This window comes from Leuresthes tenuis, unplaced genomic scaffold (assembly GCF_036924035.1).
Source record: "Leuresthes tenuis unplaced genomic scaffold, fLeuTen1.0.hap1 SCAF_12, whole genome shotgun sequence".
Taxonomy (NCBI): Eukaryota; Metazoa; Chordata; class Actinopteri; order Atheriniformes; family Atherinopsidae; genus Leuresthes; species Leuresthes tenuis.
The window spans coordinates 8311182-8333620 of NW_027325366.1; the positions used below are offsets into that span (position 1 = coordinate 8311182).

The following is a 22439-nucleotide window of genomic DNA, read 5'->3' on the forward strand; positions in this document are numbered from 1 at the left end:
ACAGAAAAAAGGTTATTCTATTGCAAAATGGTTTATTGATCTGTGATGTGTGTATTAATGGAAGAGGGGCCCATGGTATGTCTGTATGTGAAAGAGATAAGATTGGTTGAATCAAAGCACTGAATGCAGTTTTGCAGCTGTTGATTTTGCTATTTGGATAGTAAATGCTAAAAATATGATAGTATGTTGCAAAAATTATTTGAGTATCTGTAATTATAGTGAAATAGCCTACCCAAGTCTGTAAGAGTTGTGTAGAAAAACCTGCATGTCTCTAAGTACATGCATGTGTGTGTGTATATTTGTGTGTGATCAGTGTTCTTACCAACAGGTATGCAGAGGATGTCAGCCTGTAGCTGCATCAGCAATCTGTTGGCTGTCATGCCTCCATCTACCCCCAGCTGCGTCAGAGGGATGCCACTGTCCTGATTCATTGCATCAAGAATCTGATGCACATGATACAAGTGTTTTCAAACCATGCAAACTCAAAAAGCAGATTAAATATACTACTTATGAATGGCCTTTTACCAGTAAAATTTTATATCACAAAAAGCGTACTGCTGTTGCTTAAAAAGGCTTAAGTTCAGAATTTTGATATTTCTATGATATTTACTCCTTATTTGCATAATACAAAAAAGAGATGCTGCTCACCTCTCTGGTCTGGAAGCACACAGCCTCCAGGGCAGCAAAGGCTAAATGGCTCTTGTTGGTAAACTGTGTAAGCCCACAAATTATGCTGGAAAACAGAAAGAAATTCATTAAAATACATAAATTAAATGCTCTCATGATGACAATTTGTTGTAGCTTAGTTAGTTAGATTATCGGTATTTTGTGTAGGGTGTAACACACAAAAAAAAATGTTTTTGAAGTATTGCTTGCTTTAAAAAAAATCCAAACTCCAATCCTCAGGCAAGAATCTTAAACCAGTGGTTTGGAGTTAAATGAGTTAACTGTCTCACCCTCTTGCACTAGGCTCCCAATAGGGAGCATAGAGCCCAGAAAAAGCCGGTACAAAGTAACAGCCATAAGATGTGCCTGCTGCAGCAGCTAGTTTCTCTAAAAAGACAAGGTGAGAAAATAAAGAAGGGAGAGTTATTATTTAAACATTAATCTCTGCATTACATATAGTATACTTGGTTTTATGACAGAGTAACTGAATTTGACATAGTATGGTGTAAAATGCTACAGTGCAAGCACCAATATCTGAGGACGTCTGTATCATGCCAAGGTTGTCCTTCAGCCACCGTACCACTGCCCCTGCAATGGCAACTGAGCCCTGCAGGAAACAAGGAAAAACATCACATTCTAGGTCACAACATTCACTAATTAGAATGGACCATGGAAGACATGACTGTAATATATACAGTTATAATTAGAAGCAAAACCTAGTTTAAAATGGGAGAGGGACAAACAGAAACAATCTCTCACCTCAAGTGCATAACAGGCAGGCTCATCTTTCCCCAGTTTATAGGCTACTGTGGTGAGTAGTCCATGGTCCGAGATCACACGCTGACAGAATTACAGGGGAAAAAATCGAATTAATGGGGTGAAAAAACAGGAATGTCTTGCAACTGCTTTGGTCATTTGTTAAAACGTCTTACCTTGGTCCCTGTATTTCTGAGCAAAAAGCAACCAGTGCCATACCTTTGCATAAAAATTTGAAAAAGACATATGAAACGTTCATGTATATACAATCAATGGTGGGTAATGATCCTCAACTTGCCAGAAAAAACATAATCTTTGTTAATGAGAAACAGCAACAGAAAAAAGTTTTTTAACATTTCAATTCTGAAAATAGTTACAAAGAGGAACAATCAGATGGCTTACGTGTTTTTGGCTTGTCCTTCCTCAAAGAACATATGACCAACCAAGGCAGCTGACTGGTCACCAAGACACTGATGGAGAAACCACACGTGGTCCATCAGTCATACAATTTGACTTACTGTCCAGTACACAATAAAAACTATGCAAATTCAGTCCCAATATATAAGATAAGTCAGTCTTATCCAAGGTAAGAAAAGGTGTGGCGCTGGCGACACGCAGCTGCTGATTGTGAGTGTGCTAGTGAGGCTGTTTAAAAAAGAAAAATACTTTGACTGCTGTTTAATTTTAAGTTACTTTTTTAGCTTGTGAGAAATAATGGCAGCAGGGACTCACCCTAGTTTGCTTGGCATCCTTTCCTTTTTATGCTTTTTGAGCCACTTTTTGGCAAACCTATCCAGTACAGCCGTGACTCCGGCATGGGCATCGTGGATTCCTCTGCAGCTGTCCCTATGGAGATCTACCGGTCGGATCACTCCATGGGTGACCGAAGCTGGTGACCGAATATTTTGAATTATTGCCTGTATCACTGCAACCTTTTTATTTACCCCTGGAATTCCCCCAATTATTTTTTACTCTGGCTTATAATATATTCACCCGAAGGTAAATGCTAACACAGCCACTGAGGCCATGCAGGGGCAAGCGCTGAACGCACCGCACTTTTTATTGTGCAACTTCAATCACTGCAGACTTATACTTCTATCAGTATGTGACGTGTCCCATTCCTCATGCGAAGTGTCTTGATCTCTGTTTTGGATCCGTGAAGGGCGCATATAAGTCTTTTAACAGAGCTCCGCTGGGAATGCCAGACCATAGTGTGGTTTATCTTGTTCCGTCATGCAACTCTGTCCTCAAGAGAAACAAGCCGAAGAGACGCTTGGTTACGGTTTGGTCAGAGAAATCAATTTTCTGTCTCCAAGACTGTCTGAGGTCTGTGTGGCTCTTGAGGAACTAACTCATGTTGTCTCTTGTTACGTGTCTTTTTGTGAGTCCTCTATTATTCCATGGAAGGAAATTTTAGTTTACCACAACAACATGCCATGGGTGACAAAAAGTATCAAAAGTATAATTGATCAAAGAAACATTTGCTTCCTACAGGGGGGCATTGAAAAACAGAGGGAACTTCAAAAACTGCTCAAAAAGGAGCTAAAACTTGCCAAATGTAGGTACAAAGACAAGGTTGAGAGCATGCTAAGTGCAGGCAGCTCTCGCCCTGCATGGGAGGGGGTAAAATCCATGATGGGGATGCAACCTAAAAAATGCCATGTCTCCCTAAAAAGGTCTGACCTGGCGCTTTCTAATGAACTGAACTTTTTTTTAAACCGTTTTAATAGCTGTGATTTTACTCATGAACTGTCAGATTTTAGAAACCGAGCAGTGTTGTTGTCGAGAAGAGCGACATTGTCAAGCTCCTTAGTTTAGTTTAAGAGTGGAAAAGTCCCGGTCCTGATGGTATTGGAGGCCGTGTTCTTAAGAACTGTGCTGTCTGGCAGGCAGGCATATTTAGTTTTGTTTTTTCAATGTCCCTCCAGCTTCACAAGGTCCCTTCACTCTGGAAAATTTCCATTATTGTTCCAGTACCTAAATCTGCATCTCCCAAATCTCATAATGACTTTAGACCTTTCGCACTAACATCCCTGGTTATGAAATCATTTGAAATTGTTAAGGAGTCTCTTCTGACTTGTGTCCAGTATAATCTGGACCCACTGCAGTTTGTTTACAGGTCAGGTAGAGGTGTTGAGGATGCAGTCGGCACTCTGCTGAACATAGTTTTAACTCACCTTGAGGGAGTCAGGACCTTTGCTCGTCTTTTATTCATTGATTTTTCATCTGCTTTTAACTGCATTCAGCCACATATTTTAGCAGAAAGATTAAGAGACCCATAAGAGTCCCATAGCATCGATCCTGGTCTTGTAGCCTGGCTGACTTTTTAACTGAGCGGCCACAATGTGTGAGAGTAAATGTTTTTCTACCAGACACTCTCATCTCTTCCACTGGATCACCCCAGGGCTGCGTCCTTTCACCCTTATCATTTGTTTTATATACAAATGAGTGCCGCAGCCAACATGTCGGCCGTAACATTTTGAAATTTGCGGACGTTTCAGTTATCGTGTCCTCGCTGAGCAGTGATGATCCTGATCACGGACCTGTGGTGAAGGTATTCAGAGACTGGTGCAGGTGTCTTCCTTTTTAAATGTCAACACAAACAAAACAAAGGAATTTTTTACTTTCGGAACAATCCTCCAGACATCTCTCCTGTCAGCATATAGAACCAAGCCGTGGAGATAGTTGACAACTATGAATACCTCGGCACTCACTTGGACAACAAGCTGTCCTTTGAGCTTCACATTGATGCTGTGTGTGAGAAGGCTCATCAGTGCATGTATTTTTATCGGAAGCTTCGTAGTTTTAATGTTGACAGTTTTATGAAAATGTTTTACTCTTGTTTTATAGAAACCCTTTAAAAACAGATTGCAGCGGATTGTAAAAAAAGTGTGGGAAAATTGCAGGGATTAGTCTAAATAACCTCTCTGTCTTGTATCAAACCAGAGCCCTTTGCAAGGCCCGTTCGATCAGAGCCACCCTTTGGCTCATGAGTTTCTGCTGCTTCCGTCAGGGCGGTACATCCTGCCAAAATGCAGGACAAATATATATAAACATTCTCTTGTCTCTGCTGCCATTGTTCTGCTAAATAAGTAGCTTTACTTTACTTTTATTTATCATTTTATTTTATTTGTTTTGCTTTGTCTTTGTTGTTTTTGCATGAAGACTGAATGACTGCTTGCTGCAAACCAAATTACCCCACGGGTATAATAAAGACACCTTGAACCTTAACTAGGAACCAACCAGTGCATCCATTTTTAGTGCAATACTGATCAATGTGGGATTAAAAAAATAATAATAATTAAAAAATGAGCTTTTCAAGTAAGGACTCTTTACATAAATAGCTAACTACAGAAATATGTGTACTGAGAAGGAAATTTTAGTTGAAAAATATACATGAGAAAAACATTGAAGAAAGGACACGTTCAGACAGACCACTTATGCAACATTCAAAGGTCATCCAGGGCAATTTTGTCCAAATTCCTAATGATAAACTCAATGCAATCTGCAACAGAGTTACCACTGGGATGTTTTTCCACTCTCCCAGTTTCAAGAAAATGACAGTGTCAAAACTCACAAGACATATTCACAGAAAACCTAATTTTCTATGTTAACTTCTGCAGAGACAGTTAACAAAGAAGCTGTGAGCACACCATCAAAGCTCCAGTTCTTTTTCTATTGATTCTTGGACTTGCCTTTTCAAAGGTTGCTTCATGAACAAGCTCATTTACAACTTGCTTGGCATAAACACAGCAGTGCACTTTTGCATGGCACAATTAGCTATGATAGCTTGTGAACCTGACATGAAAAGCTTAAATGAGGTGACAGTCCAAAGCCTATCACACTGGCTATATTTTAATTCACTTTATCAAGAATGTTTGCATGCCATCCGGACTTATAGGACACCATACATGAAAGATGAGGCACAGCTGCTGGTTAATTTATATAATGCAACAGCAATCTGTGGAAATGTATTTATGATAAAGGGCTTTTAGGTTATTATATAATTTTGGTTTTGTTGAAGTGACTGAGAGTTTGCGTGTCAATCAGTGCACTTGTTGTGTGATAGTGAGCTTCGGAGATCACAAATTTTTATCATCTTATTGTCTTTATACTTCTTTCACACAGATCTGTTACATAATTGACCAAAGTGTATTTGTGATTTTACTGAAATGTCACTACACCTGCTGTGGCTCCGTTTGTGGCTCAGCTAACAGACCGTATGACAGCCTTTGTTGTTATTGCATACAAAGGGAGTAAATAAAACCCAAATGGTTAAAATTCTAATTCCAGGTATGAATATGTGTACTTGGTACTGTCCACTTTTGATAGGATCCCCCAAGATGCATTTTAGCACCAAATATGGACAGGCCAACTGATTAATCAAATCTGTATGAAAAACTTCTCTTACCCCTGAAATTGGAACTCCTGCGAGCGAGCCAGATTTCTGTTTTTGAAATAGAAACAGACACATCCTTAAATTTAAGATAATTGACCACAAGATAATATTACCATTTCATAGCTCCACTTAGTTTTTCACCAGATTCGCCAAAAAGAAAAGAAAAAACACCAAGTGTTTTCACACGCTGTTCTTAAAGGGCATACCGACTTCTGACTTTCTGTTTAAAAGCAAGCATGCATTTGATCTGTAGCAAAGCAACATATATGCAAAAAACACAGGAGTATTATTGAATCAAAATAAGATATATTTTCATTTATAAAAATTTTCATTTATTTCACATGAAAATTGTTTAAAACATCATAGCAAGAAAGTTGTATAACAGTAATCGTACCCAGAGTTTAAAGGGGAACGCCGGTATTTTTAAACCTAGACCTTGTTTCTGGCATGAATTACATTCATCTACTCACTGAGAACAGTTTGGTGAAAGTCTGCGTCCTTCGGAAGATATTTAGATTACTCAAGATCTGCGTATATCCATATAACGGGAGAGAACGGCAGCATTGACAATACAGCCTTAAGGCATTATCGTATTATTGCACTTTTAGCTCATAGATGCTGTGTTGTTGTTATTGGCAGCTATCGGGGGACTTAAAGAGGGTCTTCCACACATTCTTATTTATTGTGCGCTCTATGACAGTCAGCTAACTTCACACGTAGTTTGCTACTGATAGTTGTGTGCAACATGGCATGATATTTATCAGATTTTGACGACGTGGATGTCAACTTTGAGTACGAAGGAAGTCCTTACCGGAGTGAATGAGCTGTGCTGCAGCGGTGGGCGTCGATGACGTCATCCCGGTAGACGAGTGTGTAGAAAGCCCTCTATAAGCCCCCCAATAGCTACAGATTGCCAATAACAACACTGCAGCTATGAACTAACAGTGCAATAGTACGCATTCATTCATTCATTCGTCTTAAAGCATTGGTGAAATAAAGACAGATTATGTCTAATTTAGAGGCTGTATTGTCAATCTCATTGTCATTAAAATTAAATGTTTAGCATAGTATAACTAAGCCTCACAGTATTGTCCAGACTACATTAAGTAATCAAAGAGTCATCATAGTCAGGGCAGAGGGCTTTTTACCTGATATAAAATAGATTAAGACATAATAAACCATCAGAGACTGTCAGAAAAGTTTGCTTATTATCATTATATAAAAGTCACAACCAGAGAGGCTATTTTATATATCAAAATTTCACAAGGATGGGAGACAAAGAGAACTGTGTTTTAAGAAGGAATGTTGTCTCCCCACTGATCGTTATCTTTACAGCTCCCCAAATAAGGAGATGCCTCCAAACTCAGGAGATATACCAGACCTGGGCACATAGAGGATTGTATGTATGTGTGTGTGTCACCTAATAACAGAGCAAGGGAGGCAACCACTCGTTGGAGAACTCTTGTGAATCTGCAGAGAGAAGGTTCGTTTGTTGTTCTCCCCTTGCAAGTAAAATACTGAGGCCTCTGAGGGATTTCTTGGTTTCATGCCATTGTCTGCGAGTTAATTTTTCTAACAGAGACAAACACCGTTTCCTCATGAAGGACTCCCTTCTCGGATTATCGCTGGTTATTTTTCTACATTCATTTATTTATATTCCCCAAAAAATCTGCAGCAACTTGCAAGGCAATGGGAAGAGTCTTCCAATGATCAAAAAACCTCTGGACATGTAGACGCCCTAAAAGTGTGGAAAACAAAAAAAAAAGCTACTGGCCTCTGGACTGCAGTACAAGGGGCCTGTTGCATAAAAGGGTTCAACAGTAAAGATCATGTTGCGGTCAAAAGATAAGATATGAGCACAGACTAATAGACCACTACAATGTGACCACTGAGATGACATTGCAATCATCAAACTGGTTGTGATATGGACTCATCTAACTGAACAGCTTCTTGATCTATTTACCATCGTTCAATGTAACAAAACATCATGGAAGCTCATCAGGTCATTTACCATCATAATACGGACTATAGAATTATACAATACACTCTGAATTAAGAGTTAACCAAATATTCTTTTATAACTTGAAATTAAATTTCTGTATTTTTCAGAAGAAGACAAAGCATTTATTTATCTTTTTTAAAAGCAGACTACTGACATGTTTATTCCTCTTAGAAATATATAAAGAGATTCTGTGAATCATTCTTTTCGGAGCTGCATGCTATACTGAACCCTGTTCTCCATCCTGTAGAAATTAAATTGAAAGTATTTCAGATGGAAATCATCTAATCTGCCAGCACATTATCTGCTAATCTAACACATTTCTTATTATACTTTGTAAAGTTTTATATACCCACTTAATCTAATTTGGGATTGCAGAGGAGCTTGGAGTCTATCTCGGCTGTTACTAGGCAAGACACAAGATACACTCTGGACAGGTTGCCAGTCAATCAATGGGTCACAGAGACAAACAAAACAAACAATCGTGCACACTAACACTCGCTCCAAGCTACAATTTTGAGTCACTAGTTAACCTAACATGCATGTTATTGGACGGTGGAAGCAAGCCAGAGTAACAGGAGAGTACCCACGCATGCATAGAGAGCACATGCAAACTCTACACAAAAAGGTCCCAGCCAGGATTCAAACCAAGAACCCTCTTGCTGTTAAGCAACAGTGATAACCACCACACCACCGTGCAGCCCACTTCTGTAACATGTTAACTTATTGAAAACATCTCATAGTATCTGCATTCAGTTGCACAGTAGAGTACAGAAGCATGAAAGCCAAACATTTAAACAGGATCAATACCGTTTATAGGTAATAATAAGTAGTTAACTGGTTTGATGAAGGCAATTGACACCAACATTAACATATCCAACAAGTCCAACTCCAGCAGTTCTTAACCACACCAACTAACTTTCAAGTAATTTATCATTCAATCAATCTTTATTTGTATAGCACCTTTCATAAAAATGTAGCACAAAGTGCTTTAACATATGCAATGAAAACAGCAAAGAACCAATAGAATAGCAATAGAATAAAACAGCCACACCATCCTACCACCCATATTGCCACCCACACAATCTTTTTCTTGTTTGTCCAAAGATCAATCCACGCATATCGCAGCCCTACAAGAAATTCCTAAGACACTTTGGGCTGCCTGTAAATATGATGTAGGCCTCATCAAAGATTGTGAACCTGTTATCATCACTCCAAAATCAGACTTTAGACCTTGCAAGGCTCAGTATTCACTGAAACAAAAAGCCATCAATAGTATACCGCCATTCTTTGAGTCTCTTAAGGCAGCGGGAGTAATTCTTCCATGTAATGATTCTCCAATACGCACACCTTTATTTCCTGTCAAAAGAATCAGAGGCAAATATCAACCAACAGAATGGCGTTTTGTTCAGGATCTGCAAGCAGGTAACGCAACCAACTAATACAAAATTCTTTTCAGTAGTCAAACTTTCAGACACCTTCAATGTTCCAGGTCACCCAGGAAACTAATTCTGGTTTACTTTCGGTTTCAGTAGCGGGGGGGGGCACACATTCACACGTCTGTGCCACAGACCCAGACTCAGGTGTGGACTGATCTTTTCCTTGCAACGAAAAATAAAACTTAGCCGGCCGGTAGAAGAAGAAAAGTTCTTTATTTCATTGCTCATCAGAGATATCAGGAAGGAAGCGTGAAAAACTTCCATAACAGAATCAATAACAAAACTCGATAAAAATTAAACAATTAGTCAAAGGGCACAGAGATTAAAATAAAAAAAACTAGAGAAATAAACAAAGAAATAAAGAAGAAATTAAGACTTAGCAGAACAAAGACAGGCTGAAGGTGGGTTATGATATAGTTAATATAAATCTAATATGTATATGTATATATAAAATCTGTTTAAAATGCAGTTAAAAATTTAGGGCGAGAGTTACCAGGAGAGATACAAAAGCTAGTGTGACTATGAAAATTTATGCAGTGTCTCCTAATGACATCCCTCGGGAGCAGAATGTAAATATTAAAAAGAATCTGACCAAAAATTGAGCCTTGGGGAATCCTTTAAGTAGGTTTATATTTTATAGATGCTGATTGATTGACTCTATAAAAAATTTAAACATTTCCATCTCTTTAGCTCTCGAATAAGCTGAAAAGAACAGTGGGGCAGATAACATGTCTACATCAAACTAGGCAATAACAGGAAAAAAATTTAACGAACACAAACGCAGCAAGTTCTGAACTTGGTAAGAACTCACCATCAAGCCATATATTTCAGAAGAACTTCTGACTTTGGGCAGGATTTTCATTGGAATATCAAAGTATCTGGAAGAAGCACAAGGAGTCAGTCAGAATAAACTTGTTATAAACTTGCCTGACTCCTCTTGTACTTTTTTGATAATGGGAACTTAACCTAAAACTTGAAGCTGAACTTGTGTCAATACACAACTTGTTTGCACACAAACATACACTGGCACACAAACAGCAGGAACCATGGACCTGTAGTTGTTTGCATTACATGATCTGTTGTAATGTTAGGTTAAATTACTTGCACCTAAAGCACAGGGAGAAACAAGGAAATGGTTACACTTGAAACCACACGTTAAAATTACAAGTCATGTGTTCATTTATGGATGTGAAAGAAAGCCAGTGGGTTTTAACTGACCTGTCCCAATAAATGCATTAAATGTAGCAGATTGTATGCTAAACAAATGCCTAATTGTCCATGTGTGAGTAATTATGTTTGCTTACCTGCATAGTTCAGGATCCCAGTTCATGGTATGGATGTTAAAGAGCATGGTGCGACTGGCGTTTGACACGTCAGTACAGTGGACCCCTCCGTTCTTGCCACCTGTCAGACACTGAGGAAATAAAAGAAAAAGAAAAAAGATCAATATTAGGCTTTTTAATGAGAGTACAGAGAAGATGTTTTCATACAGGTCTTACCCAGATGATCCAGGAGTCCACGGTGCCAAACATGGCTCGCTCTGTTAACACTGCCTCATGTACCTCATCCACATTGTCTAGCAGCCAACGCAGTTTTACTGCACTGAAGTAGGTGCTGATTGGGAGTCCTGTCTTGTACTGGAGATGTTAAAAGTTAAAGACCCAGATTAGAGCATTTGTTTGAAACATACAAAGTACATATAAAAAAGAATAAATATACACAATGATATGCAACATAATATCAGAAAATTACAGAGAGAGCGATCCACCCAATGTTGTCATTTGCTTCATGCTTTCCTTCAAAACAGAGAATCTTGCAAACTTGTAATTCAAACTGTAGCATCACCTGTATATAATGTGTCTCTCGTCCATTAACCCTCACCTTAAGGTGGTTCTTGTTTCTGCCTGGAGCTTTGTTAATGAGTTTCTCTACTGTTGACTGTGTGCGCACGTCCAGCCAAACTACAAAGAACGCAGAGAAGAATTTAAAACATCTTGATCAGTTTTATGAGAAATATACTTCATACTATACACAGAACAATTAATAATATAATCAAATAGTGTATTTGCAAAGCAGACTTTTATATTTAATTATAATTATACTCCTTTTCCACCAGTTCACACAGGTCCCAGGCACCTTGATGACATGTCTGTGAAATCATTTGCTCAAATTCGTCATGGATCAAGCACAGCAGCCCTGTCTGTAAATTGTCTGTTGCACTCGAGCGCTGAGGCAGTCAATTTTCCTGTCGCTGCAGCTGCTCACTCTGCCCCCCTCTTCTGCCCAACATTCAGCGTCAGGCTGCTATGACAACAGTTGAGCACGAGCACAGGTCATGGCTGCCTACACGCCGTTGCAACCACATGTGTTTGAGCCAGAGTCAATGAGAATGTATGTGCTCTAATAAAACACAACCTGCTGTAAAAATAATTAATTTCAGCATAGTTTGTACCTGCATGAACTAGCGGTTAGCATTAGCTCGTGGTAATCGGACATGGAAAACACAAAGCACACTTATATCGTCTGTCCATTCCCCACGGATGGTCGGTATCGATCCCTCTTTTAGGAAAAGTTTTGCTGCCAGTCCTGCATTGTACTGACCCAAATTGTGGAAGCAGTCCATGTCAAAATGTTTGGCACACACAGATAGGTTTATGCCGACCGACCAACTTTATCCACTCGCATAATATGAGACTGAGACTTGAGTCTTAAAGGAGAACTCCGGTATTTTTAAATCTAGACCTTATTTCTGGAATTAAATATTTATCTAAATAAATTCTACAATCGTCTTGTAAGCACACAAGCACAAGGTCACTGCTGGAATGGTGACGTAGGAAAGAACATAATAAGGGACACTAGGATAAGGCGACCAGATTTCTGAAATGAAAATCGGGGATATTTTCAATGCACCGGTGAAAACTCATTAAATATTATAATGATTAAATAAGAAACAGTACTTTTTCATGTATTTTAATCAGCTTTTATTACACAAAAGGTTGTAATCAAACAAATGGGTGACATCACATACCGTCTACTGAGGAAGACAAATATATCAATATAAGTTAAGATGGATTTTTTTTATCAGAAGTTTGAACTGATATTTAAGACACAAAAGGTGGCAATCAAAAAAAAAGGGGTGACATTCATCCACCTCCACCTCAGGAGCCTGGATAGAAAAAGAGCAGAGGAAAACATGAGAAAAACGTGTTATCACCTGGTAATCTCGTGCTAATGTTAATGTTCACTGACTTTTATAACGTTACGCTAGGTCTTCAATTCAGATAAACAATCATACTTACTTTAACGTTACATCACTTCACACACACTCACAGCCAAGTCTACTGCCAGTTCACACAAAATAAATAAGTTAATACAAAACATACCATTTATCCTGGCTGCTGGTCTCCTTTTCTTTACTTTTTGCCGCCTCTGATTGTTGTTGTTGACGCTGCTGCGTCTGTACTTTATACGACGTCTTCTCTGGCGATGCGTTAAATGGCTACTGTAATAACTGGTGTTTGAGTCTGCGCGCATTTCCCCCCATTCAGTGTCAAAATCGGGGACATTTTCGGGGACAGCTTTGACCAGGGACAGGTCACCCAAAACGGGGACTGTCCCCGGAAATCAGGGACGTCTGGTCACCTTACACTAGGACCAACCAAGTTATGAAAAGTGGGGTTTCAGGATTATAGAGTTATCTTATTTGGTAAGTTTAAAAAGGCACGGTGGTGTGGTGATTAGCACCGTCACATCACAGCGAGAGGGTTCCAGTTTCAACTCCCGGTTGGGGCCTTTCTGTGTGGAGTTTGCATGTTCTCCTCGTGTGTGTGTTCTCTCCAGGTACTCAGGCTTCCTCCCACCGTCCAAAATCATCCATGTTAATTGGTGTCTCCTTAGGGTTGAGTGTCATTTGGTCTCAGCTTATAGAAATAAAAATCCTTTAAATTACAAAAAAGATTAAAAAACAATTCAAACACTTATTCACTTATTCAAACAAAGATTACTAAGTATGAATAAATGTGTTTATTTTCAAGTTCTCTCTTGATATCATGATAAATTGTCATCATGAATGTTTGCAGCCATGATTATCATCCCCTGAGAAAAAAACCCTGGAAATTTGCTGCTGTATTGTCCGAATTGTGGCATTCATGGCATTCATGGGGCCAGAGTGAGTAAAGTAGAATCCTATTTGAAACTGCTGGCTAGATACAGAGAGATTTGTAGAATTGTTATTCACATCGGCAGTAATGACACCCATTCATGCCAATTGGAGTTCACTAAAATTAATGTTGTATCAGTGTGGGACTCGGGAAAAAAACTTTACGGACTCCATAATTTTCTCAGGACCGCTGCCAAATCTGACCACTATTCCCACCCACTGCTACATCCCCAAAACCCCAAAATGGCTGTCTGCTCACTGACCACCCAAATTTAACATACAGCAATTGATTAACTCAAGAGGACCAAATCCCAAAAAGCTCATAAAAGTTAAGACAAAAAATGCAACTAAACAATAACATAAAACCATTAAATGTGGTTTGCTGAATTTTTGTGAGAATGCTGATTCAGCATTCCCACTATAGCATTCCTGTTTTTTAAATTCAATATTACATTTTCCATACATTTTTCGGCACTTAACTACTTCCATATCCGCTCAGAAAATTCAACAATTTATATATCAAAACATTCAAGCTCATTCACGATATTTATGCTATGACTTTTGGTATTTTCGACTTATCATTTTTTAAATATTAAGCTTTTTATGCAAATTTTACCCACAATTTAAATTAATGTAAACAGCTTCAGATCCTTAAGAAATGTTCAGCTCTTTCAAGCCTTTCAAACCTAACTACTTCAGCATACTTTCAGCTAGAAACAAAATTCAAACTTTTAATGGGCCACAAGACATTCAGCTATTACTGAATGATTCAGCTTTTTTAAATCTTCAGCCAATGTTGAAATATCACAGTCTAAAAGATATGAAAAATTTTGCTCCTTCAGGATTCTCCAATATATTTCAGAGAGTGGAGAGATCAAAGGGTCGTGTGATACACTGATAAATTTGCAGCTGCTTCTAAAATTCAAAAACTTTTCAAACAGCTTCTTCCTACTTCCACATCATTTAACTTTCATATACAATTATCCATCAAAATGTAGGTACATGTGTCCTCTTTCAGCCAATGTGATTATCAAAGCACTGACACTTACAGAATTTGCTTCATGTTGGGCTTATCCAGTGGCAAACCATTTCTCCCTGAATCTTGAAGTAAAATGTGAGCCCATATAATTCCAGGCCATTGTTCAAAATAGCTGCTTTGAATTAAACCATCTCTTTCTTTCTTCTCTGTGTTTCTCTGTTAATGGATGCATTAAAGACAACATGGGTTCAGTGTTTTGCCCAAGGACACTTTGACCTGTGGTCCAGGGTAGCTGGCAGTTGAACCACCGACCTCCCAGCTGGCAGACAACTGCTCTTCCTCCTAGGTACACTAGCCCTTCATGATACCTTGATTTCCTCGCTACTAAATATCCCACAGTCAACTGTCAGTGGTATTATAGCAAAGTGGAAGCGATTGGGAATGACAGCAACTCAGCCACGAAGTGGTAGGCGACGTAAAATGACAGAGAATATCAGCGGATGCTAAGGCACTATGTGCACAGAGGTTTTCAACTTTCTACAGTCCATCGCTACAGACCTTCAAAGTTCATGTGGCCTTCTGATTAGCTCAAGAACAGTGTGCAGTGCTTCATGGAATGGGTTTCCATGGCCAAGCAGCTGCATCCAAGCCATTCATCACCAGTCCAATGCAAAGCATCAGATGCAGTGGTGTAAAACACACCGCCACTGGACTCTTTCCTGTCCACTCAACTTCAGCGAGTTGAGGTAGACGGGCACTCTTCCGCAGTCTGGTTCTGCCAGAGGTTTCTTCCTAATAAAAGGTTGTTTTTTCTTACCAGGGTCACCTTGTGTATGCTCAGCCCAGGGGATTGAATCAAAGAGAAATTTCAATGCAATCTGCTTCCTTAGCTTGGCAACTTTTTTTAATAGACTTTGTATGGAATGGACTAATTTATCATTTAATTCATTTAATTTTATTGGATTATAATTGATTTACATTGAATTGGATTGTTATCGGCTTGATTGATTGATTTGATTAGAATAGCCTTGAAATGACATTTGTGAATTGGCGCAAATAAATAAAACTGAATTGGATTTAATTGTAACCAAACAAAATGTAGTAAAGATAATTAGTTTGAAATGTATTCCACTGACCAATTGCATTGCAGAGTGGGTCTCCAGTCTCTTTGTCCCAAACCAGAGTTGTCTCTCGCTGATTGGTCACACCAACAGCTAGAAGAGGACCAGAAATTAAATGCAAAAAAAACACCACTTGTATTCCTACACAATGCTCTCCAACTGTAATTATTAGTCACCTTAAAATTAAATTAGCACATATCCAAGCATAGTTTAGTATTCCAACCTGTGAATCAGCATGCACACCATGAATGCCCCACCTTTTATGTTGGAGACTTCAGTGTTGAGCTGGCACAGTTTCTCGCATGTCCTCTCCATGCATTCATAGATAGACTGCATTATTTCACTTGGATCCACCTCCACCCATCTGACTCAGACACACATAAAAGCCCCATAACATGTAAACACACATCTTTTTTGGAGGTGCACGTCAGGCTACAGCCTAGTTTATGCTTCTCCATCACATCGACGGCGTAGGCGAGACGCCGTCATTGAGCATTCAAAGTTCTGCGTCAAGGGAACGCGTTGCTCTGCAATTCAACATGGTGCAAGGGGGGTGTGGCTGTGTGTTTGTGTGGTTTCAGGGGTTATAGCCGAATCCTTACTTTTTCTTCCGGTCACAGTTAACAACAGTAAACAATGGCAACCAAGGTGGAGCAGCTGTATTTGCAGTTGGAGCTCATCAATATTGAAGAACAAATGTTTATATTGCATGGACTGGCGACCTGTCCAGGGTGTACCCCGCCTTTCGCCCGATGACTGCTGGCTAGGCTTGGATAGGCTCCAGCCCACCCGCTACCCGATTAACGGATTGACGGTATAGAAAATGGATCGGTCAGGGATCGTTGGTAGGACCCAGATGCAGTTCTTTCAAAAGTAACAAGGTTTATTAACAAAAAGAGGAGCAAGAACAAAAGGCAAACAGTGCCAGATCTCAAAAATACCAAACTGGGAATTAACAAGACTATGAGAAATAAACAAGATTATGAAAAAATACTTAAGACAAGACTATGAATAAATAGCTCTGTGCCATTCAATGCTAATTTTCTCATTATCCTGATAACAACCGGGCGCTATAAGATATTTTTGTTATGAACATAATAGGTTATGTCCTTGGAAAACTTTGGCCACAGTCTTTCTACAAGATAGGAAGAACCAGAGGTAATAAAGATAAAAAGACGTCCCGTCTGAAGCCGGCGACGACATACAAGATGGCGACCTGGCTGAGTCTGATACCGCAGATGGGCTTGACCCTGCCCTTACTAAAGCTCTGAACGTAATGACCTCCAACATTATTAATGTTATTGATGAGAAATTCGGTCCTCTGGCCGAGACTATCCACAAGCATGCTACGGCGATCCAGGCCGCTAGTGAGCGGCAAGATGAGGCAGAGGCTAGGCTACTAGTAGATGTAAAGCACAAGAGCCAAGGATTGTGGCGCTGGAAAAGGTAGGTATTGGCGGAAGGTATGGTCTTTTTTAAAGTGTCTTGGCTATCCCGCATCCGCCCACTAAAGCCGGCTGCATAAAGCTGGAGAGAGCCCACCACTCCCTCACACCGAAACTAGACCCGAACAGGAGACCCAGGTCGCTGCTGCTATGATTTCATGTGTTCAGAGACAAGCTGAGAGTCATGGAGGCGGCGAGCCAGCGCGGCAACTTAACCTACGACGGATCCAAGGTCTCTTTTTACAGCGATTTCGCCTCGACAGTGATGAAGAAACGCAAGGCATACACACCGGCTACGAGAGCGAGGGAGCTGTCTGCTATGCTTTTCCCAGCAACTCTCTAGGTAAAGAGGTAACATTCATGAATCTATATTGTCCCCCAGTTTACTTCCCTGATTTTCTCTCGAAGGCTTTTGCAGTTTTTATGGAACAGGCTTCAGGAGACTCTTTTGTGGGAGGAGATTTGAATTGTCACCTTAATCCCGCTCTTGACACACTTCCATCTGATATTTCTCCCCCTTCTAATCGAGCAAGGGTGTTCACTGATATATGTGAGGATATTGATTATTGCTATATGTGGAGACAGCTTCACCCTATCGATTCAGAGTTCACTTTTTTCCGGCCCCACATAAAAGCTACACCAGAATTACATTTTTGTCCCCTCCTCCAAGGTGTCTCTTGCTTTATCATGCTCTATAGGTAACATTACAGATACAGATAACCCCGCCCCCCTTTATTTGGTGTATTCTCTCGCTGAGGACAGGGCATTGTCACGGTGCTGGACATTTCAACCATACCTTCTCAAAGACAACAAGTTTATCTCCTACTTTACTTCAGAATTTAAGATTTTTTATTCTATAAACTTACCATCCACAGATAATTCCTCTATCCTCTGGAAGACGTGTAAGATATACTCTCATGGGCTGATTATGTCTATTGTTGCATCCAAGAGACAAGGGAAGAATGAACAGCATAAACTTCTCAGTTAGCTGAACTGGAGAAAAATCATATATCTATATAGGAGCTGTAACACGTGCGTACTGCACTGAATACCTTTCTCATTCAGGACTCTGAACAGTCCCTTAAATTTGGCAGGCAGAAACTATATGAGTTTGGGGGCAAACCTTGCAGATATCTTGCTAATCTTGCTAAGAAGAGGATGAATTCTCAAAATAGTCCCTTTTATTGATTCTAATGGTGTCAGATCATTTGATCCTAGAACTATTAATAAAAACTTTGCATCATTTTACCTATATAGTTCTGAATAGCTTGACAATGCCTTGTTCCTTATGCGTTGGTTTTTTTGTGGATTTCAGACTGCCTAAAGCTACAGATGATCAAAAATTACAACTAAATGCCCCAATTACTAGAGAGGAAGTGCTATTTGCTATGAAATCTATGCTGTCTGGTAAGGCCCCAGGGCCTGATGGGTTTGGCTGTGAGTTTTATAAGGAGTTTAGTGGTATTCTTTTAGACCCTCTGTTGTCTATGCTCAATCATTAATTTGAAAATGGGATCCTACCTCAATCCCTTAGGGAGGCCAACATCTCTCTCATCATTAAAAAAGGAAAATGTCCGGACATCTGCGTCTCTTACAGGCTGATAGCCTTACTTAACTCCGACCAAAAATTGCTCTCCAAAATTTTGGCCTAACGCCTGGAGAAGGTTCTGTCCTATATTGTCAAGGAAGATCAAACAGGTTTTGTTCAGGGCCTGAACTCCTGTGATAACATGAGGAGGCTCCTTAACATCAACATAACTCAGGACGACAGGGACCCGGCCCTTGTGCTGTCTCTCGATGCCGAGAACGCTTTTGACAGGTTGAGTGGTCGTATTTATTCTACGCTCTGAAGAAATTTGGCCTAGGCGACAATTTTGTGAATTGGATTAGGGTTCTATATAATACTCATACGGCAGCAGTTTTGACTAACGGACTGATATCTGATAACTTCCTCCTCCAGGGTAGGCAGGGTGACCTCCTTAGTCCCCTGCTCTTTAATATTGCTATTGAGCCGCTGGCCCAAGCAGTAAGGCAAAACACTTTAATTTCCAGTATTTTCGTTGGTGAAAAGGAACACAAAATTACTTTACATGCGGATGACATTTTGATACATTTATCACAACCCCAAACTTCTGTTCCCTGCTTGATTGAGGTTATTTCATCATTCAGCGTCATTTCAGGATATAAAATTATCTTTGCAAAATACGAGGCCATGCCACTGGGGTTGTTAACATGTGTTCCAGATATGGCTGAGTCCTTCCTGTTCCGCTGGTCTCCCACTGGTTTTATTTATTTAGGAGTGCATGTAACACACACTTTTGGTCAGATGTTTAAGTCCAATTCCCCCCCCCCTGGATGCTACAAGGGCAGACTTGGACCGCTGGGCCCTCTCCCTTTTTCCTGGCTAGGTAGGGTTGCTCTTATGAAGATGAACGTCCTGCCGAGATTGCTGAACCCACTGCGAATTGTCCCTATCTTGTTATCTAACATGGTTATTAAGGTGCTTGAAGGCTGGCTAAGCTCCTTCATTTGGAGCAAAAGGAAGTCCCCTCTTAAGATGATAAAACTTCAAATGACAGGTTGTGATGGAGGGTTAGATGTACCAAATCTTAGATTTTACCAACTGGCATCACACCTACGGGCGATTGCAAGCTGGCACAACTGTGCTCCGGCCTCGATTTGGCACGATATTGAATCCTCTCGGTCAAAGTGTTCCTTGTTGAATCTATTGTTTATGAAAGATCCTGATTTGGTTTTAAAAACTATGTTCTAACCCTGTCACTCTTAGTACCATCAGAGCCTGGAGATCCATTCACTCTATAGAAGGCTGGGCTCAGTTATCGTCTCCTCTCACTCCCATTCCTGATAACCTGGATTTCCTGCCAGGCTGTAGGGATCAGGGCTTCAAAGTGTGGAGCGCCAAAGGGCTGAAGAAAATATGATCTATTTAAAGGCCAGATTTTACTATCATTTCAGCAGTTGCAACAACAATTTGGTTTATTCAATCAAGGTGACTTCTACAGATATTTACAAATAAGAGTTTTCATAGTTAAAGACACCACCTTAATGACTAATAACACCACTCCATGTGTGGAGAAGGCCCTGTCTCTGAACTCTAATTCTCCTCTCACTTCACAAAACACCAAGCAAGCTTGGGAGAAAGATCTAGGCGTTGCTATAGATGATGCTGACTGGCAGGAAGTCTGGTCTCAGGCCATGAATATTTCTGTGTATATCCGCACCAAATCCATACAGTTGTCATAACTATTGTCAAAAACAAAATGGATGCCAATATTTCCCTGCTTTGCTGGAAGTGCGCCTCTGAGACTGGTAATTATGTTCACTGCCTCTGGTCACGTGTGAAATTACAAAGATATTGGTCTAGTATTGTGATTGAACTGACTGCTATCTTTGGTGTCCCAATACGGATGGACCCTATGTGCCTGATACTTGGTCTCCCGGCTGGTCGGATCACTGACAGTAAACATGGGAGACTTTTCAAAGTACTGACTTTTGCTGCCAGAAAAAACATTCTATCCTTCTGGAACAAGAGTGTTGCTCCAACAAAAAAGTCATGGCACAACATTGTGATGGACTGCATTCCTATTGAATACATCACGTGCGTGCTTCACTCCAAAATAGATATAATATATATATATAGATATAATAGCAGCATATCGGGCCCATGCTGTCATCCTTCTTACTTCATGGATTTCCCAGATCAGCCCGGCCTGTCTTTGTGACTTTGTCTTAAGTGGTCTTGATGCGGGGGATTGAGGTGGAGGGGAGTGGGATGGATAATGTGCCCACTGTCATTTATTTTATTTTATGAATTATTTTCTATTTACTGTACCCACATGCCCATTCTGTTGTTTTTTTCCCTTTTCTGTCGTGTCTGAGCAGTTCTGTATGTTTTGTGTTTTGAAAAAATTTAATAAAAATATTTTTAAAAATGTTGAAGCGCAGGCGACAGAGAAGACATTTGCAGAGGTGGTCTGTACGACCACTAAACTGGTCGAGGATGGGAATGGGTGAATTTAGAACACTGGTTCACCCACTGAGGGACCTGGATGAACAAATGCACTTTCGATACCTGCGAATGTCAACGGTCAGATTTGAGAAGCTTCTTCGCCGTATACAGCCAGTAAGACCGGAAAAAGCAACTGCCGGAAATTACGTTCTGAGTGGACCAAGCACAGCCCCGCGTCAACTTGATGCATAGTTAGAATTTTTTTGGAGATGCATGTCAGGCTACGGCGTAGGGGTCCACGTTGACGCAGTAGCTACGCCGTCGACTTGATGGAGAAGAATAAACTACGCTTCAGTATGCATTAGCCCTGCCAGCTTGTTGATCATTCAAAGAAATAAAAGCTGGACTTTTGATGCCATTAAAATAAAGTGAAAAGGGGGATTTAAAACGCAGTTAAACTTCAACTACAGTATTCTACTAATAAACATAGGAGAGAATGAGAAGAACAATGTGCTATTATATTTATATGTCAATCTTTCCAAGTATGAGCTTAAATACTGAATATTACCGGAAAATGAGGAATGCTTGCCAACTACAAGTGGGCACCCCCTGGCAATGTACACATTTTGATTATTTTTTTAAGTGAAAAGATAAAAATTCCCCTCACTTAATCAGATGTTGACAGTTAAAGTATGATTCTTGATATGATCAAAAAAGCAGAAGAAGGCTAAAAAAATTTAATTATTAGAATGATGTCAAAACACTTAGTTTCCAGTTTTTACTGCCCAAAATGCCAATAAGAGATTAAAGTAAGAAGAAAAAATGGTGGAAGACAAAATGTTAAAAACAAAAAACATTCAGATAAAAGCTAAACTGACTGAAAGGGAAAACCCTTGCAAGACGGAGGTCATTGCAGTAAAGTCTCAATCGCAATCTTGCAATAAAAGTGAATCACTAAATTACGCAAAAAAACACAAAAGTAAGACAGGATGGTTTTGAAAATATAAACAGTGGTCAGTGAGTCAATGGACCAAAAAAGGCATTATTTATTAAGAAAATCAACTGTTCAGCATGAACGTGACAACATTCTGCTTTCCACCTGCATGCAGCTGTCATAAATTATATACTAATAAGAATTAAATTAAAAAATGGAGCATTATTTAAAAAGGTAACAAGGTTTAATGTTCTCATTTTACAAGCTGGCACGCTTTCCTGAGTAAATATCTGGCGGCAAGCTTTGGTCAAAATCCAACAGAGACATTATAACTCCTCTGTTTAAAACTACAAATGTACAGATCTGACCATTGCATCAACCTTTGCAACCTTTGAGGTTGAGGAAACCATAAAAAATTAAAAGTGGCTCTGAATCTGTGTATATATCTTAAACAACAAATATCTACTACAGTGGACAGTCATATTATACACCAGAATTCAGAATTTGAGGCAATGTACAAATAAGAAATGTATCTAATAAATAAAAAATAACAAATACATAGAAAAAAAACA

General features: G+C 39.7%; 1 protein-coding gene across 3 annotated transcripts in view; it reads right to left on the reverse strand.

Annotated features, from left to right (window-relative positions):
• The window catches only part of LOC140319000 (glycerol kinase-like), a 48522-nt gene that overhangs the window by 12458 nt on the left and 13625 nt on the right, over nucleotides 1-22439 (reverse strand). For 2 of the 3 annotated variants that reach the window (XR_011917935.1, XM_072396510.1), the window contains exons 3-16: nucleotides 15776-15882; nucleotides 15534-15611; nucleotides 11141-11220; nucleotides 10759-10896; nucleotides 10564-10673; nucleotides 10071-10137; nucleotides 5834-5869; nucleotides 1825-1892; nucleotides 1599-1641; nucleotides 1426-1506; nucleotides 1195-1273; nucleotides 957-1053; nucleotides 649-733; nucleotides 323-443 (exon numbers count right to left, since the gene is read on the reverse strand). Coding sequence is in view for 2 of the 3 variants with exons in the window: in XM_072396510.1 (XP_072252611.1) it covers nucleotides 323-443; nucleotides 649-733; nucleotides 957-1053; nucleotides 1195-1273; nucleotides 1426-1506; nucleotides 1599-1641; nucleotides 1825-1892; nucleotides 5834-5869; nucleotides 10071-10137; nucleotides 10564-10673; nucleotides 10759-10896; nucleotides 11141-11220; nucleotides 15534-15611; nucleotides 15776-15882 (1190 nt within the window). In the remaining variant the exon portion in view is untranslated. The remainder of the gene's footprint in view (nucleotides 1-322; nucleotides 444-648; nucleotides 734-956; nucleotides 1054-1194; nucleotides 1274-1425; nucleotides 1507-1598; nucleotides 1642-1824; nucleotides 1893-5833; nucleotides 5870-10070; nucleotides 10138-10563; nucleotides 10674-10758; nucleotides 10897-11140; nucleotides 11221-15533; nucleotides 15612-15775; nucleotides 15883-22439) is intronic. The other variant, XM_072396511.1, reaches the window with a different exon arrangement.